At 41.6% G+C, this 18802-nt stretch overlaps 1 protein-coding gene and 1 long non-coding RNA gene across 3 annotated transcripts; both read left to right on the top strand.

The window, feature by feature from the left end:
- On the top strand, positions 1 to 1051 carry LOC121050778. Of its 2 annotated transcripts, none has more exons than XR_005803834.1 (3): positions 1 to 192; positions 511 to 607; positions 1013 to 1051. It is a non-coding gene; the product is annotated as an uncharacterized LOC121050778 (long non-coding RNA). The 2 variants fall into 2 exon arrangements; XR_005803835.1 differs by lacking the exon at positions 1013 to 1051 and adding an exon at positions 861 to 888.
- Positions 1052 to 12834: 11783 nt separating this feature from the next.
- Positions 12835 to 14182, top strand: LOC112178145 (secreted RxLR effector protein 161-like). Its single transcript, XM_024316338.1, has 2 exons — positions 12835 to 12975; positions 13589 to 14182. Exons 1-2 carry the CDS (start codon positions 12835 to 12837, stop codon positions 14180 to 14182), a joined length of 735 nt encoding a protein of 244 aa, XP_024172106.1.
- The last annotated feature ends 4620 nt before the right edge of the window (positions 14183 to 18802 follow it).

Below are 18802 nucleotides of genomic sequence, written 5' to 3'. Positions count from 1 at the left end.
CCTTCTATCTACTTCTCCAAAAGATCTGCACAACAAACCTGGATATATGCATGCTTCCTTTAATTTTTTATTTGATGTTCATAGCATAGGTGCTATTGCTAATACTATACTCCTTTTTGTCTTGATGTAGTATTACCAACAGGAATCGGCAAAGCTGAGGCACAAAATTTAAATGCTGCAGAATTCTAACAGGTGATATCTCCACTAGTACTATTCATTTCTACATTCAACTGGCCAGCATACAACACATACAGAACATTTGTTTACTCATGAATATCGACTTTATAAACAAAGATATTGAATATAGATCAATCAGTGTCAGGTAAGGGACTGAAATGTTTAAATGGTTGGATAATGCATTTTAAGGGTTGGATTCAATCACGTCTATTAGTCCTGCAGTTTTAAATCCACCCATTGAACGCATTATTCGTCACTTGTCCCTTAACGTAAGTCCCTTAAGGTGAATAATCGGGCAAAATTATTGAGCAATATTCTGCTGTTGATTTGTAGGCACTTAATGGGAGATTCGTTGACTAAGACAGTGAAAGAACTAAAGCAGCTAGAGAACAGGCTTGAACCAGGCCTTACTAGAATCAGGTCCAGGAAGGTAAAAATTGATGAAAACGAATGTAAAAGTTACGAAAATGCATGCATGCATGCATTTCAGGACAAAGACCGAGCAAGAACAGGCTCTATCTCAATGACACACTAATTAACCTTATGATTAGACTTAGTACTCCATCTAGCTAGTTTGTGCTGTGTGATATTGTGACGTACATTTAGTCTTCACATGCATATTCTAGGCATGATATGCTTCCTTCCTTCTTAATGTTATCTTTTTGACCTCTTGCATGCAACAGCATGAAACGTTGCTTGCTGAAATTGAATACTTGCAGAGAAGGGTAAATCTTCTCTTTCAATTCAAGTTTGCATATGTCTAGTTTTGATCTGTTTGAAGAATTGCCAAGTTTTGTATGGAATGATAATGTTCTAAATAATTATTTCTGTGTAGGAGGTTATGCTGGGGAAAACGAGAATGTTTTAATTCGAGCTAAGGTATTCAAAGAAATTGTATTTTTGGAAACACACTGTAAGAGCTATCATACTAGCTAAATCTTTTACATTATGGGTAAAATGTAGTGTATATACACTTGTGGATTTTCATGTTAGTAATGTATTTTCTTATCTAAAGGCAACCAATGAAATCACCTGGGAACTCTTGGAAACACAAAAGATGCATGCACATGTTTTTCTACCATCACTTCTTCTATATATGCATCAAAGCATATATATGCTTGCAAAGATCCTCAAAATACTTGTGACAATGATATGAAATAGTAGATTACCAACTCTTTGCTGCTGCTGCTACTTTCCTGGTATAGCAGAACCACGGAGCAGTGTGGTGATGCTTTACACAGTTCTTGTGTATTGATTAGAGTGATTGAGTGAGTAAGACGTTGTGAATAGTAAAGCGTTACCTCTGCATGTTTTCCTCAATCACCAATTTTTACTAAACTTCATTAGTAAAGCATTACCACTGCCATTGTTTGAGCTCATAGCCTTGTTTCCTTGTCCTGACAAATTGTTTAGGGATGATACTGACAAAGTAATCTGGGGTTCACATCCAAAACTAATTGGCAATGGATGGAGTGGTCCAAACCCTTATAAATTCATAAGCAAAGTCCCATTTTTCCCATGTGGGATTTATACTCTCAACACGCGCCCGCACGTGTGGCGAATTTTCAAACCATACACATAGACAACTTATATTAGGTGACGTGGAGTTCGTGTGGCCGCAAGGCATGCACACGTGGAATAACTCCTTACATGTTCCTTCTTCTCTTTTTGCATCTGCATCTCCCAGTGTCTTCCTTCTCTTTCTCTACCACAATTCCATAGCTGCCACAACTCCTACTCCCTCTCAAAACACTGCCCAATTCACCAAACTTACCAAAATCAATTACTTAACTTGGCTCCGCCAAATCAAATCTTATCTTCATTGTAACCAACTTTGGGGCTATGTTGCTGGGTCCATTCCCAAGCCATCTCCCACCACCGTGACCACTGCCACTGACACTCAACCGGCATGATCTATTCCCAACCCCGAACACGTACCAAAAATGGTTCACAGTTGATCAACAAATCGTCAGTCTTCTGACCACCTCTTTGACTGAAAGTGTTGCCCAGCTCACAATTGGCTTCGACATGTCCAAAGCAATCTGGGACTGCCTTGCCCGCCATTTCTCTTAACTTTCTGCCGCCAGCTCCTCTAGTTTTAAGCTCCAGCTCCTTAAACTTCAAAAAGGCTCTTAATCAATTGACGACTATCTTCGTTATGCCAAGTCAATTGCCTACTCTCTGGCGGCTATCAACAAACCAGTTCCTGATGATGATTTGGTGCTTGCAACACATCATGGTCTTGGGCCCGACTACCTTATGCTCCGGACGGCTCTGACTCAAAATTCGACCCCTCCTGACTTCATCGAGCTCCGTGCTCGTATCCTCTCTTTCGATGCCCAGCAGTCTAGACCCTCTGAGCATGGTTCAGCCACAACACTGTTCTATAACAACTCCACTCACCATGACAACCGTTCCACCGGCCGCTGTTTCAACTCTGGTGGTCGCTGTGAATCTCGCCCAAATGCGTCGAGGCTTCAACTCTAGCGGTCGCAATTTTCAACAGCAGTTCCAGTCCCCTAGTTTCCAGCCGCAGTAGCCTTAAACGCCCCTAATCAGCCTTATAGTCCATACTCTAGAAATTGGATTGCCCGTCCCTTACCATCCAATGGGCTTCTTGGCCCAACTCCAGTGTGGTGTCCCAATTGTCACACGTACAAGTCAGCATGGGCTGAATCAATGCCCTCATAGGTTTTCAGGCCCATCCACTGTTGCGCCATTTTCTGGAGCCCATTTTGATGCTGATCTGACTTGGTACCCCGATACAGGCACCACCCATCACATGACTGCCATGCCTCTCAATAATCCTCAATCATATGGTGGTCCTCATAACGTTTTTATGGGTAATGGGGACTCAATGCCCATTTCCCATACTGGTAACCTTCCTTTGTCGTTAGGTCCTTCCCACTTCTCCTTACAAAATGTCTTTCGTATTCCTTCTATTCATAAAAATTTGCTTTCATCGCTCCGTTCACTAAGGACAATCAAGTAATTTTTCTCTTTGCCCCAGATTATTATCAAATCTATTGCTTACATTCTAGTCGTCTACTGTTTCAGGGCCCCTGTAAGAATGGTCTCTGTCCCCTCCATCTATCCAGCGTCTTAACCACTCCTCAAACTCTTGCTTCTATTCACTCTTGCATCTAACACAACCGTCTAGGCCACCCGTCATCTGATGTATTGTCTCATTTAAGTTCTTCTATTGGCTCAAAGTTGTCTTCTGGTACTTTCTGTAGAGATTGTGCATTCAACAAATCTCATCAATTGCCTTTTAATTCCAATAAACAGTTTGCTACTTCTCTTTTTGATATTATCCATAGTGATTGTTAATGTTAATGACCAAGGAGTCCATTTACCGTTTAGAGAAAAGGGAGAGTGAGAGAGAGAAGAACAAGAAGTATAGTAGTTCGTCTCCCGCCTTAGCAGGATACTACGTCCACTTGAAAGCTTAACTATGTGCGTTGGGCCTTGCAGCCCAAGAGGATTACAAGAGATATAATGGGATGGATGTTTAAGTGGGAGGAGGGGTCCCTTTTATAGGTAAGGGGAACCCCTCTCCTTTACATTTTCTTAGATGTGGGATGTAAAAATCACTATTCTAGTCTAGAAAGCTATATTGTGGAGGCATGTTGGCAAGGCCGGGAAGGTGGCTTCCCGGCGAGGTATTGGCCGCTTCCGACTACTATGGCGTAGCTTGGACATCGAGCTACGAGATGCATGTCTCGGTTGGGGCCCACCATGGCTTGTGGGCCCCCCTAAGAGGGTGTTACTTATGCTTGGTGATGTAGCAAATCCTCCATATTGTTGGAGGTATGTACAAGTCCCCGAAGTCCCCAAATAAGAGGTGCTTCTTGGTTGGGGAGTTATACACATGACGTCATCAAGTATAAGTAACGTCCGCGAGGCGCCTAGCCCCTACAAGTCCCCGAACTCCATAAGCAAGAAGGGACTCGTTAGCCTGCACAACAAAGACAAAAGCGCGCATATGTAGAATGCTTGTTGTATTGGGCAACGTTTGTGAGTTGCATTGATATGCATTAACATATACGAATGTATGAGGTGCATGATACATGTTGATATATACATGTGAATGGTGCCGAGTATGATCGATTATGATGTATAAACTCGAGAACGCGTATGGTTGTGTGAACATATCACGAATAAGCACATGAATTGCATATGATGCACGTGGTGCTCGCAAGAGAACAAACGTGGTCGAGTAAGGACGAGGTTATGCTTGATTTAAGTTGCTTGATCGAGTACCATGAAGGCAAGCGTTTGTAATTCGTGAACGATGAATAAGCGAACGCTTGTGTTTGTTTGGTTTTGTGTTCTTCTTCAAGAACGCGAAAAGAATTCGATTTGTTGCAAACGATAAATGGTAGAAGAATTCAATGTTCCAGTAATGTATATTATGCTGAGGAGAAGTGAGTGTAAAGCTTGGAAATGCCGGAAGGCAAGAGAGTGAAAGCTCAGGGTTGCCGGTAAGGGGTGAGTGGGAAGCTCGGGGGTGCCGAGAAGGCGTGAGCGGGAAGCTCGGGGGTATCGGGAAGGCGTGAGCGGAAAGCTCGGGGGTTCCGGGAAGGCGTGAGCGGAAAGCTCGGGGTTACTAGGAAGGCGTGATCGGGAAGCTTGGGGGTTACCGGGAACGCGTGAGCGGAAAGCTCGGGGTTGCTGGGAAGGCGTGAGTGTGGAGTTCATGAGGGGGAAGCTAGGGGCGAAGGCATGAGCGTTAGAGCTCGTGAGCGGAAAGCTCGGAGGGTGCTGCGGAGGCGTGAGCGTTAGAGCTCGTGAGCAGGAAGCTTTGAGGTGCCGTGAAGGCAAGAGCGTGAAAGCATGGTGGTACCACTGAGGCAAAAGCGTGAAAACTCGACGGTGCCGCTGAGGCAAGAGCGTGAAAGCTCGGCGGTGCCGCTGAGGCAAGAGCGTGAAAGCTCGGGGACGCCATTGAGGCAAGAGCGTGAAAGCTCGGGGATGCCACTGAGGCAAGAGTGTGAAAGCTCGGGGATGCCTGTTGGATCATAATTTATATACATATTTGTGCCCTAAAACATGAAAATTACTTGTTATAAAGTCCAATTTGATGTTGACTAATCCAATTTCATTATTTTTCTAATCTTGTACTTTGCTTAATCTTTGTGTTTATTTATATATATTTATTTTTCTTATCATGTAATTAGGAAATAATGGAGAAGAGAAAGTGAGCTAGACAAGAAAGGAGGGGTAGCCGCCTGACCAAATGAACTCTGAATGAGTTGAAACTTTTCAGATTATTCCTAGACATCCCAAGGATCATTTGTTATGAAGAATACCAGAGCTAGTTTTGAGTGGAAAGCCTTCAAACAGTCACTCCAATGTTCTAAAAGATGAAAACGGGAAAACCTGACCTGTACGTATTTCAGAAGTATTTACGGGTCAACCACAGTGAATTTAACTCTAATATTTTACCAGGATGATATGCACTCATAGAGGAACATTTTATATGAAGAAATCGGAGGCTCATTCTGAAGTCTTGGTGGAGAATTAATTGAAGGAATAAAGGGGCAGAAAGTGACCTAAAACCAGCTCAACATTCATCATGTTCATGTTTCCCACCCACATAAAGAAAGCTAGATGCTTTTTTCTTTTTCCTTGGATATATTTTTCTACTCCATGCTCCTTAATTTATCATTATCACTTCCATATTTCTGCACCTTCATGCTTTGCTTTCATTTCATCATTACTCCATCTTTTCCATATTTTACAAACCACTTCCATACTCCACTTTCATTATTTTTCTTCCTCTCATCATTTCACTCTTCTTTTTCTTCCCTATATAAACACCTTCTCCTCTCACTCTCAATCACCAATTCCACCCCATTACATCTGCTTTCTCTCTTCATCTTCTTCACAAAACCTCCATACCCACCTCCCAAAATCCAAACCCACAATACCCAATCTACTCCATCTCCTCCATCATCACCACCACAACTACCATCTTCCACCACCATAAACTTCATCACCACCACTCAAAGTTAGCCAAAAGAGCATCATATCTTCATCACCATTCCATTCATCATCACCATCAAGAAGTTCATTATCCATCCATTCCACCATCAAGGAGGATTCAACGAGCATTGAAGGAGAAAAATGAAGGAGAAGCTACCCATTGATTTGTCAAGCTTCAACTAGTTCTTTCTTCCCTTAACTCTTTAATTTACTTTGATTTACTTTATAGATTTGATGCTAATTTGTATGACTATGAGTAAGTAGTTACTTTGTTGGGGCTAGGGTTGAAAGCCCTAGCCAAACTTGTATGAATTGATGTTTTAATTTACATTTGATGTTATTTGTGATTTTCATCTTCATATGCTAATTCAAGAAGTGAATGCATTCATTCAAATTTAAGTACTTTGAATGTGTTGTGTTTGTCATCTCATGAAAAAATGTGTAGGGAGTAGTTAACCTTGAGCATTGATAGCATGATAGCATCCTTTATATGCATATGGAGGTTGTGAGTTAAAATCACCTAGATCTAGGATTGGTTTGCTTGCATGATTATCTAAACTCAAAGCTTTATACATCTAGGAACAATGAATTGAGACTTAACCGGTAATATGAATTGTTCTTAGGTAGTTAATTCTAGACTTATCAGGTTGGAATTGATAACATTAAAGGAGTTTAAGCCTTTGTAGTCTTATCCGGATGCAAAGAGGGTAATTGGAAAATTAGAATATCATCACTTGTATTTGAATTTCAATACTTACAAGGGAGGTTAGTGGTAGACAATCCAACCCCTAACTTCATCCATTTTATTACTAGTTTAGTTTAGAGTAATTTAGTTTACATTTGAGCATTTAATTTAATTTGGTTCACTACTCTATATATCCAACAAACAATTTCACTATCACCACAATGTACATACTCACCATGAGCCTAGATTTCCTTGTGAATTTAGGTTTGTGATTATACATTTGCATATTCTAGCTCTCCTTAGGTTAACACCCTAGCTAGTGAAAGGAATCTAATCCTCGTGGGTTCGACAACCTTTCTTAAATCCCTATACTATTACTTGTACCCCTTATACTTGAGGGTGGCTATTTGGCTAACAATGCCGCTGAGGCAAGAGCGTGAAAGCACGGGGATGCCGCTGAGGTAAGAGCGTGAAAGCTCGAGGATGGCGCTGAGGCAAGAGCATGAAAGCTTAGCAGTGCCACTGAGGCAAGAGCGTGAACGCTCGGAGATGCCGTGAAGGCATGAATGTAACCATTGCTAATCATGTTAGGCTGTATGTACAAGTCCCCGAAGTCCCTAGTGAAGGAGGGTTTTCTTGCGGGGTTGATACCAAAGCGTAGTTTTGTGCCGTAAAACGAGCATAATTAGTGCAAGTGCGTCGTCCATCTAGAATTTTGTCAGAGCGAACGCTTATGCCCTTTCAGGTGGGCCCCCTGCTAGGTCCTCAGAGGAGTCCCCAACTCCTAGCTATAGACCTCCGTATGGTCGGAAAATTGTTTGATGAGGGGAGCTGCGAATGAGCAGTGGGTGTTAGGTAGCGAACCTAATCTTTGATACCCAAGCATCAAGAGCTAACTGTCGGTTCAATGGTTGCCGTGGGCTGCATTTAACCGGTCCCTTTACTCTTTCCCAGAGGAGAAAAGCTTGACTGCAATGCCTCGTAGCGGTCATTGTCATTATGAGGCGTTGCCTTAACACTTGGCGGTTGGTCGTGGACCATAGATTCGTGGAGTTTTAGACCAATTTAGGTCTCTTTCCCGTGGGGAGAGTTTGACAAAGTATGGTGCCCGGAGGCTAGACCATATGTGTACATATAGAGTATATGTAAAGTTTGTAATTGTATGAACAATGACAAATACGTATAGCAAGTAATAATATATGGATCTTATGGTCATGTGACATGCATATTAGACAGTTGCAAGTGTGATGGGTGTCCATATAATATTTTGAGAGTAGCTTCCGATGAAAGCTATGAAGCATTGTGAACCTAGAACTTAACTAAAGCATGTTGGATATGTTTGAGCGAGTTAGGTTGTGTTCGAGCAAGTTGGGTGTAGTTGAGCGGATAGGCGCTGTACGAGCATGTGGGGCATGGCCCAAGCAAGTCGTGGCCATGCTCGATACCCAAGCGAGTCGTAACCATTGCAAGTGTTTATCCGAGCATGTTTAATTAAGTCATAAGTGTCACAAGCTTCTAGATGTGGCATAGTTTGTTTAAGTGAGTGTCACGTGTTTATTTAATTTTGCAATTAAATAGAATCATGGCATCTGTAGCATGTACTTGTAGCGAAGTTGCTAATAACATTTTTGTATTTTGTAAACATGCTTAGAGATCATGGAGATATGTTAAGGCATGGCAATAGCATGTACACCTTGTAGGTGTGCTATTAAAATTGATATATGGTATAAGCATGTTTAAAGTCATAGAAGCATGGCATATATCAAATGTGATATATTGTGGTCATGCTTAAAAGTAGTAAAAGCATGTAAAGGCATGGCAATAGCTCTAATTGCAAGAGCGTGTATTGAGATATACTTACTTATCTCATGCCGATTTGGAGTGAATTGGAGTTTGAAATGGATATAAGTTCCCAAATCATGTTGGAGTTGTCCAAGCATGACGCTCCATTGCTCCGGCGAAGCATCCTAGTAGAAGGGTGATGATTTCGCTATTTGGAGAGGTGATCAGTGATTATGTCACCTTAAAACAAAATAGGTGATTAGTACACTAGTATGTAAAATCAACACTAGTATTTTGCATATGTATTTTGCACATGTACTTTGATAAAAATAGATTTGAATACATGTATCAACGAATATGCATGGACTGTTCGTAGATGCCAACAATGGTTTATGACAAACCAAACTAATCTTGTTGTGACATTGCTAACATGTGATATACTAATTATGAAAAACTTTGTGGCGAACACAGCAGGTTTAGTGTGATCGTGCTATGGGTCAAATATGCTTGACCTATATGTCCACTTTGAGTATGATATCAATTAGAGCCAAATATGGCTTTGTAACAAGTATGGGCGGATGGCATATATGGATCATGGGCCTTAGAAATATATGATCTTAGAAATATATGATACAACTGATGAGTTGACCACTAACATGGGAGAGTAGCACATGTCAATGTAAAATTTTGCATGCTAGTATACATGCTACATTTGCAAGCTATCATGTATGTATGTGCTGCGCAAGAGAGAAGCTGGCATAATTTGATTGCTCGTACTTGTACAACTAGTTTATAGAAGGCAAAGACTATCATGCTTATATGAAGTCGTTGGGGTCACAAGAACCTCATACTGTACATGCACATTTCTGAGTGATTGTAAGACGTGTGAGTAAACTGTGCAAAGATGAAGACCGGACGTGGCGTCCATTTAAAATCAGCAAATGAGTTTGTGACAGTTCACCTTGAAAATTTATGAATGTGAGCAATCTCATGTGCCAAGTCTCTGCATACTTAAGAAAACACACACACACACACAGATATATAGCATATTAAGAAGACATACTCATGGCATGTATGATGTATCTTTGGCTAGTGAATAGCAGTCATTCGTTTAGTAATAGTAGCAGAACGAGCTGCTATGCAAGTATATAGCAGTAGCAAGAAGAAACCAGATTGATGCATATTGACTCGTGTTGTGGGCGGTAATTGCATAGGAAGCAACAATAGGCATATCATAATTGATGATTTTGAAGGAAGGTAAGAGTGAATACTTAGCTTTTACCCATGTTTGCTACTCGGAGCAAAATGCATTGTCTTCAGCTTCTTTGAAATTCACCTCTGAGCATGAAGAAAAGTAGTGTGATGAGTGTTTGCTGCGTCAAGACCGGTATTTGATCAGGAAGACCGTTGGTGGTTGCCGCTGATGGAGCTTAGCGGAAGAGAATTGTCGCTGATGGACCTTAGCGGAAGAAAGTGCCGCTGATAGAGCTTAGCAGAGCTTTGTTGTTGGCATTTTGAAGATCAAATTCATGGCTTTCCTTTGTTTGTAATGATTTCTCGAAGAGGAGAGTGAGCCAATTGCTCGCATAAGGAAGAACTCTGGGATGGCCAGAGAGGGGCATGGATTAATTCTTGGATGGATATTACAGATGGGTGCCTAAAGGAAACGTCGGGGTGTGAAGAGGAAATCGCTGAAGTTGGTAGGAGTGCCAGCCCAGCTGGCGGTAGAGCTCGCTGGCAGTAGACCTTTCTGGCAGTAGTGCCTAGCTGTTGGCACCTAGCGGTGTGTGTTTAGCGGGTTGGGGCTGGTCTGCGCACTGGCACTGCCACTGGTATAGGTTGTTTACATGTATGCGGTACTTGAAGTTCGGTGGTGCCTCTGACGACGCTGGCTATCCTTGCTGCTGCCTGAGGTTCAGCGGTGCCGCTGACAGAGTTGGCTACCCCTGCTGCTGCCTGAAGTTCGACGGTGCCGCTGATGGAGCTGGCCGTGCCCGTTGGGTTAGCGCTGGAAGTAGCCTTGCTAGCGGATGTTCAAGTTTGGCAGTGGGCACTTACTGCTTAGCGGAGGCCCTTGGCGGAGCAGCAAGAAGAAGGATGTGATGGTGCTTCAATGTGCTTGGCGCTGACGAAGCAAGCTTCTCTTGTCCTTTCTGGGTGTCCAAAGTAAATGGCACCAATTTTTTTTTTTTTTTGAATAAGTAGTGCAACGTTGACCTTTTGTTGTTGGCGTTGACCGGGCCTTGACTTGGAATTTTTGTAAGCACTGCTCAAGTTGAACTTGATGCCAAAGAAATTTTTGTTTTTGTTTTACCGCTAGGTTGTGTTGGCGGTGGCGCTAGAGTAGCATGTCACTTTTTTTTTTTTTTTTAACCGCTGGGGCAATGTTGATCATAGTTGGGCATAAGTTGCCGCCAAGAAGCAGTAACTCAAATTTGCACTCACTGGGAGCCAATGATAACTCAAGAATGATGATTAAAGAAAAATAGGTGCCTAGTGAGATTTAAATAACTCAAAGAAGAAGGAAAAAATTTCTCTGAGCTCTGATAAGCGGACTTAACGCATGGTAAGTGACGAAGCCATTGTATCGGCTTCCCACAAACGGTATCAATGTTAATGTTAGTGACCGAGGGGTCTATTTAACGTTTAGAGAAAGGGAGAGTGAGAGAGAGAAGACACAAGAAGTATAGTGGTTCGTCTCCCGCCTTAGCAAGAGACTACGTCCACTTGAAAACTTAACTATGTGCATTGGGCCTTGCGGCCCAAGAGGATTCAAGAGATATAATGGGATGGATGTTTAAGTGGGTGGAGGGTTCCCTTTTATAGGTAAGGGAACCCCTCTCCTTTACATTTTCTTAGATGTGGGATGTAAAAATCATTATTCTAGTCTAGAAAGCCATATTATGGAGGCATGTTGGCAAGGCCGGGAAGGTGGCTTCCCGACGAGGTATTGGCCGCTTCCGACTACCTTGGCGTAGCTTGGACATCGAGCTACAGGATGCATGTCTCGGTTGGGCCCCACCATGGCTTGTGGGCCCCCCTAAAAGAGGGTGTTACTTATGCTTGGTGATGTAGCAAATCCTCCATATTGTTGGAGGTATGTACAGTGATGTATGGGCATCATCTACGCTATCTGTTAGTGGTTTCAAATATTACATTCTCTTTACTGATGAATTTTCCCGCTATACTTAGATTTACCCTATGCGTCGCAAAACTGAAGTTCTTACTCATTTTCAAACTTTAGTTGCCATGATTCAAAATCTCTTTCACACCATATTAAAATTTCTTCAAAGTGATTATGGGATTGAATACGTCAATCATGCTTTCTCACACTACTGTAAATCTTTGGGAATTCAACAGAGATTTTCTTGTCCCCACACCCTAACACAAAATGGCCTTGCCGAGCGTAAGCACCGTCACTTCTCCAACATGGCTCGTGCTCTTCTCCTCAGTTCTAGTCCCCCCACACACACACACAACTTTTAGGTCGAAGCTGTCATAACATCAGTCTATCTCATCAATCTTCTTCCTACACCCATCCTCAATTGGGCCACTGCCCACATTCGCCTTTACGGTACTCCGCCTTCTTATTTATCTCTTCGAGTCTTTGGTTGTTCCTGCTTTCCTCATCTTGGACCTTTTGTCTCTAACAAACTCTCAAGTTGTAGTATAGAGTGTGTGTTTCTGAGTTACAGTCCTCAACATAAGGGTTATTGTTGTCTAGATCCCACCACTAGACATGTTTATGTCTCTAGGCATGTTTTATTTAACGAAACATCTTTTCCTTACAAGAATTTGCAGGTACAATCTTCTGCCCATTAGTGCAGCCCATTGACCCAAGTTCCACCTCTGGTCAAACTCCACCATTGGTATCCCTTGCCCCAGATCCGACCTCCACTCTACTTCCACTTCCTTCATCTCTAGCCCAGCCAGCCATCGCTTAGCTCGCCCCAGTCATCACTTACTGGCGCCGTCACCGATCACCACCTACAACTCAGTCTGCCGTCACGCTTGCCCAGCCATCACACCGATGCTACTCCCATTGCCGACCAGCAGCTCGTCACTAATCCTCCACTTCCTAACCCTCTATCACTGGACGACCTTCTCATCCAATTCCGGCACCCGCCCCTACCCCAATTCCTGTAGCAGCCCTTCCACCAATTCCGTCACCCAGTCCTCCAGTTCCTCCACCCATTCATCCAATGACAACATGCCTTCGCGATGGCACTGCCAAGCCAATAGTACGCACTGATGGCACAGTAAAGTACCCTCTACCTCGTGCCCTCCTTACTACTCTTGATTTTGCTGAACCTACAAGTTATACTGAGGCATCCAAGCAGCAGGTGAGGCATTCTGCCATGGTTGATGAAATTAATGCTCTGTTGAAAAATAACACTTGGACCTTGGTTCCTTCCTCCCCATCCTAGAATACGATAGGTTGCAAATGGGTGTTCCGAGTCAAGCATAATCCAGATGGCACAGTGGAAAGTCACAAAGCCCGTCTTATGGCTAAAGGATTTCATCAACAACAAGGTATTGATTATGAAGAAACCTTCAGTCTTGTTATTAAACCTGCCACTATTCAAATTGTTCTTTGTCTTGTTGTATCTAGAGGCTGGTCACTTCGTCAATTAGATGTTAAGAATGCATTTCTTCATGGTTTCCTCAAGGAGGATGTCTATATGACTCAACCCCCAAGGTTCATTGATCAATCTCGACCATCTCACGTTTGCAAACTCAACAATACACTTTATGGGCTCAAGCAGGCACCCCGTGCTTGGTTTCACTGCATGACCTGTTTCTTATTGTCAGTTGGTTTGTTCAAAGTTTGTTGTATGTTGATGACATTGTGGTTAGAGTAGTGAAAATCAGCTTCTCCAAGGATTCATTGATGCATTGGGCCGTGGTTTTGATATTAAGGATCTTAGTCCTCTGCATTACTTTCTTGGTTTATAGGTCTCCTTTCACAATCATGGACTTCATATCAGCCAAATCAAGTATGCATATGATCTGCTTGTGAAGCTTGATATGTTGCTTAGTGAACCAGTCAGCACTCAATTGTCTGCCAAGGCTGTCCTAACAGCCACCGAAGGAAACTCTCTTGCCAATCTGACCTCATTTCTAGAAATTGTTGGCTCCCTCCAGTATTTGACAATCACTAGCCCTGACATTGCATTTGCAATGAATTCCATTTCTCAGTTCATGAGTCACCCCTACACACTGCATTTGATTGCTGCCAAACGTATTCTTCACTACATCAAAGGGACTCTTGCTCATGGATTGTTTTTCAGTCAACAACATCAACCTGCTTATCTTGCTGCCTATTCAGATGCTGATTGGGCTGTTTTTCCTGATACTCGCCGATCAACCTCTGGCTATCTTTATTATCTCGGCACTAACTTGATCTCTTGGTGTTCCAAAAAGCAGCCTACCATTACTTGTTCCAGCACTGAGTCTGAATACCAGGCTCTTTCTCATGCTAGTGCCGAGACCACTTGGTTAACCTTCCTACTTTATGAACTGGGTTCTCACATACAATTTCTTATTTAACTGCATTGTGATAACCTAAGTGCAACATACATGGCTTCTAATCCAGTTTTTCATGCCCGCACTAAGCATATTGAACTTGATTATCACTATGTTCGTGAGAAGGTCACTCTTGGTAGTCATTGTGTTTGTTTTATACCATCCATTAATTGATCAGCCGACTGACCTTCTTACCGAACCCCTTCACAAGCACCATCATACTCTTCTTACTCATAAACTTGTCCATGTAGGACCATCAAGTTTGAGGGGGGATGTTAGAGAGAATAAATCATTGGCTACAATCAAGCCATAACCTAGCCTTCTGTTTCTATTTTGTTCTGTAATTGCTGTACTAACATTAGTTTAGTATCTGCTGTATATTTGTTTGTAAATGCACTTAATTCTCTCTATGTAACGGTAGCATATCTGCTGCCATATAAGCTGTATAAGTTGTACAAACAAACTCAATGAAAATCACATTCAACAGACATAGCTTCATAGGCTTGGCATGTATACGTTGAAGATCAACACTTATAACTGTCTCCAATAGACCCTTCCAATGTTGTACCATGTTGGACGCTATTGGAAGTATGGTTGTTTCTATTTAGTGATGTTAGCATTAACTTTTTACTGTTAATACCTTACCTCAGTTGTTAGAGTTGTTAAGATAGTTATGGTTGGGTTGTTCCTTAAATTAAGGTAAAGCCCTCATTAAGTGTTTTAAGGGTGATGGAAGTCTGTTTCTTTCCTCTTCTTTGTGTCTATATACGATAAAGTTTGTAATCAGTTTTAACAATGAAGTAAAATCAGAAAATCTTCCACAAGTTTCTGTCTAGTTTTCTTCTTGGTATCAGAGCAGTAATTTAAGGCCTGATTATGTATTTTCTTCTTGTGTAGTTCCTGAGTTCGTCAGCTTAGCATAGCTGGGAAAATCTAGTTCTAAACCTGAGGAATCTCTTATAACCTCAAATCCTTCTAATGTTGAGTTTAATCCAAATCAACGCCTTAGCTCTATTTTGTTGAATTCAACTATCTTTCTTGGGCTAGAGCTGTTACACTTGCTCTTAAAGGAAGGTCCACGCTTGGCTATGTCAATGGAGTTATACAGAAGCCTAAAGCTGACTCTCCTACATATGATTCTTGGCTGTGCAAGGATCAACTTGTTATGTCTTGGTTACTTAACTCTATGGAGAGCAGAATAGCAGAGATTTTCAGTTTTTTCTGAGTCTTCTATGCATCTCTGGGAACATGTTAAAGAGATGTGTGGAAATCATAATAATGCAGCTTGAGTTTTTCAGCTCAAGCTAGATATTGCTTATCTGCAACAAGAGAGTAAGTCCTTTGTGCAACACCTTGGTAGTCTTACAAGCATGTGGAATGAGCTAGATGTTTACAGACCTCATACCACAGAGGCTAGTGTTTTGGCAAAGAGAGTTGAGGGGGACAAGATTTTTCAACTCCTTGCAAGCTCAAGCTCAGATTATGAAGATTTGAGAAGTCATATTCTCATGAATGCTGAGCTTCCATCTTTCAACACTGTATGTGCTACGATTCAAAGGGAAAAGGTTCAAAAAAAGGTGATGAATATGGAGAACAAGACAAGCCTATCTGAAACTAGAGCCTATGTTTCAAATCACAGGCAAGGTGAAGTGAGAATATACAAAGGCAAGAAAACTTATTTGAAGTGCAGTTACTGTGAAGGTGTTGGGCATGTCAAGGATAGATGTTGGGCTCTCCATCCTAGAAGAAGTCAAAGTTTTCAAAGGCAAAATTCCTCAAAAAGGCTGGAGTACTTCATCACATAGAACAAACCTTGCAGATGCTTCTTCTACTAGGAGTATGATGAATTTCACCTCCAATCCCACTACTTTGATTAACGAATTTGCTGCTTATCCCAATAAGAGGCGGATGCATGGTGAAAAAGAAGAACTAGCCATAACTGGGAGTGAAAGCCACACTGCAGTCCTTGGAAAGTTTGCTGGTTTTCTTGCTGAAACTGATTGTGTCCCACATGAAGAAGCTTCATGTATTCTAAAATTCTTCTCAACTGCTCTCAATGTTTGTGCTATGGATGATTATTGGATTATAAACTTGGGAGCAACAGATCACATGACAAATAAGCTCGATAATTGCAAGATTTTGAAAAATTTCCAAACATGCTAAATTGAATATTACCGGAAGAGGAAATCTCAGATATATTACGGGAAAGAAAAAGGCTCCGTCTGAAGATGATGATGAATATGAAACATGGGTCCAAGAAGACAGTCTTGTTCAAGCCTGGCTTCTCAATTCCATGCACAGGGATGTCAGAGAAAATTATGAGGCACTTGAAACTGCTAAACAGATTTGGGATGCAATCAAGCTGACATATTCAGTGGCACAAGATGATTCCCAATATTATGAACTGCAAATAGCTACAATGTCTACCAAACAAAATGGGGCCCCACTCCATGATCACTATAGCAAGATTTAAAAAAATGTGGCAACAACTTGATATCCTAGATCCTCTTAGTCTCACATGTGCAAACTGCATTGTTGTTGCAACAGAGAGAATGAGTATACATCGTGTGTATATGTTCCTCGAGAGTCTTGACCCTCATCTTGATGCTGTAAGAAACAGGGTGCTTACTACCATACCATTACTTAAAATTGAGGAGGCATACTTAATTGTAGTGCTGAAGCTAATAGGCCTAAAACAATGATGTTTGACAAAATAAGGAAGTGTCAGCTATAGTGGCTAAATAGAACCCACCACACATATCAATCTCCAAATTTTGTCCAGATTCTGGTCCTTCATGGAGAAAGCCACAGGGTCCTATGCATTCTAGTTATTTCAAATCAACCAAGCACAATGTAGAATCTTGTTATTAGCTGATAAGGTATCCAGATTGGTGGGATGCCTATGTTGCTAAACTCAAAGACACGAAGGCAAAGGAAATTGCAGCCACTCTCAAGAATGCTACTGGTCCAAAACCAAGAGGTAAGGTCAAAGCCTCCCTCCAGGTTGCCTCTCCAGATTTAGAGGTCAATCTCGTATGTGTTGCTTTAGAGGACAATACTTCTTGACATTTGCCTTCGTGACTGATTCAAGTACACTTGGTTCTCCTCTAAAACTTTTTGGCTTTAATTGGAAGGATGTATGGATAATTGATTTGAGTGCAATGGATCATATGATTCATGACCCAAGTATACTATAGACCCTATCTTTAACCCACAGATTAGGTGTCACTAATGCCAATGGTGATTCGTATCTCATTACTGGTGTTGGTACAGTATCTGTGACTCCATCGATGACTCTTGATACTGTTTTGCTTGTCCCTTCCCTTTCCCATAATTAACCTGTTATCTATCAATCAGATTACCAAAACACTTTATTATTGTGTGACTCTTTACCCTTGATATTGTGTTTTTCAGGACATCCTCACAGGAGAGATAATTGGTCGTGGTGTTGAGAAAGGGGGGCTCTATTACATGGAGATGACAGCTGCTAGTAACCGTTGTGCTAGTGAAAGTGCAAACCACTTCTTCTGATAAGGATAAAGTTTGGTTATGGCATAAGAGACTTGGAAACCCATCATTTAGTTATCTTAAAATTTATTTCTTTTGCTCTTTCAATATTGTAAGGAATCCGATTTTCAATGTGAGACATGTATGTTGGGAAAAAAGTCATCTTGTAACCTATCTTTCCAGTTTCAATAAAAGTAGTGCACCATTGATTTGATTCATTCTGATGTTTGGAGCCCTTGCCCAGCTACTTCTTCGGGTATGTGATGGTTCGTACTCTTCATTGATGATTATATGCGAATGTGTTGAGTTTACATTTTAAAACATAAAAGTGAGGTTTCTTATGCTTTCAAGACTTTTCATGCCATGATTCAGACTCAATTTCATACTCCTATCAAGGTTTTTGATTCTAACTGTGGTGGTGAATATGTCAATCATGACCTTCTTGAGTACCTACATAGAAATGGCATTATCCATCAGACCACATGTCCTCAAACACCTCAACAAATGGTGTGGCTGAACGAAAGAATCTACAAATTCTTCTTGTAGCCCGCTCAATCTTAATAGATGCTCATATGCCTGAATACCTTTGGGGTGATGCCATCCTCATAACCACTTATCTTCTGAATCGCTTACCCCCACAGGCTCTTAAGCCACCCACTGAAGCCGACCATTTCACCCCAAAAACACCACTTGAAGCTCTTGGACAATTCTTCACTCTTCCACCCAAGATCTTTGGTTATGTGGCTTATGTCCACATCCCTCGTAATCAAAGGAGTAGGTTAGATGCTTGTGCAAAAAAATGTGTTTATGTGGGATATGCTTCTCACAGGAATGATATAAATGCTATAATCCCTCTACTCGCTAAATGCATGTGACCATGGAAGTAACCTTTTGTGAACTTGATATTTTCTTTTCCTGGAAGACTCCTTTTTAGGAGCGTCTTTCTTGACACTAGAGGACTTTCATTTCATTGTGGAAAATGATATTCAAGGAAGCCAAGACAATGGTGATATGACAAACTCTTCGTAGAACCCCCTTACTCATACGACACCAATACCAGTATCTCCAGAGGATGCTCCCAAGGTAAATTCAAACCCTTTACTCATAATAGATATATAATGTTGTTCATGATGAGTC

Source organism: Rosa chinensis, chromosome 7, assembly GCF_002994745.2.
Source record: "Rosa chinensis cultivar Old Blush chromosome 7, RchiOBHm-V2, whole genome shotgun sequence".
Classification (NCBI taxonomy): domain Eukaryota; kingdom Viridiplantae; phylum Streptophyta; class Magnoliopsida; order Rosales; family Rosaceae; genus Rosa; species Rosa chinensis.
Note: the sequence above shows the minus strand (reverse complement) of the source record. Positions and strands in the feature narration are given on the sequence as shown.

Coding starts and splice junctions, on each gene's coding strand:
- LOC112178145 (XM_024316338.1), top strand. CDS start 12,835: ATGACAACATGCCTTCGCGATGGCACTGCCAAGCCAATAGTACGCACT. Junction 12,976..13,588: donor CTGAGGCATCCAAGCAGCAG/GTGAGGCATTCT, acceptor CTTGGTTTATAG/GTCTCCTTTCACAATCATGG.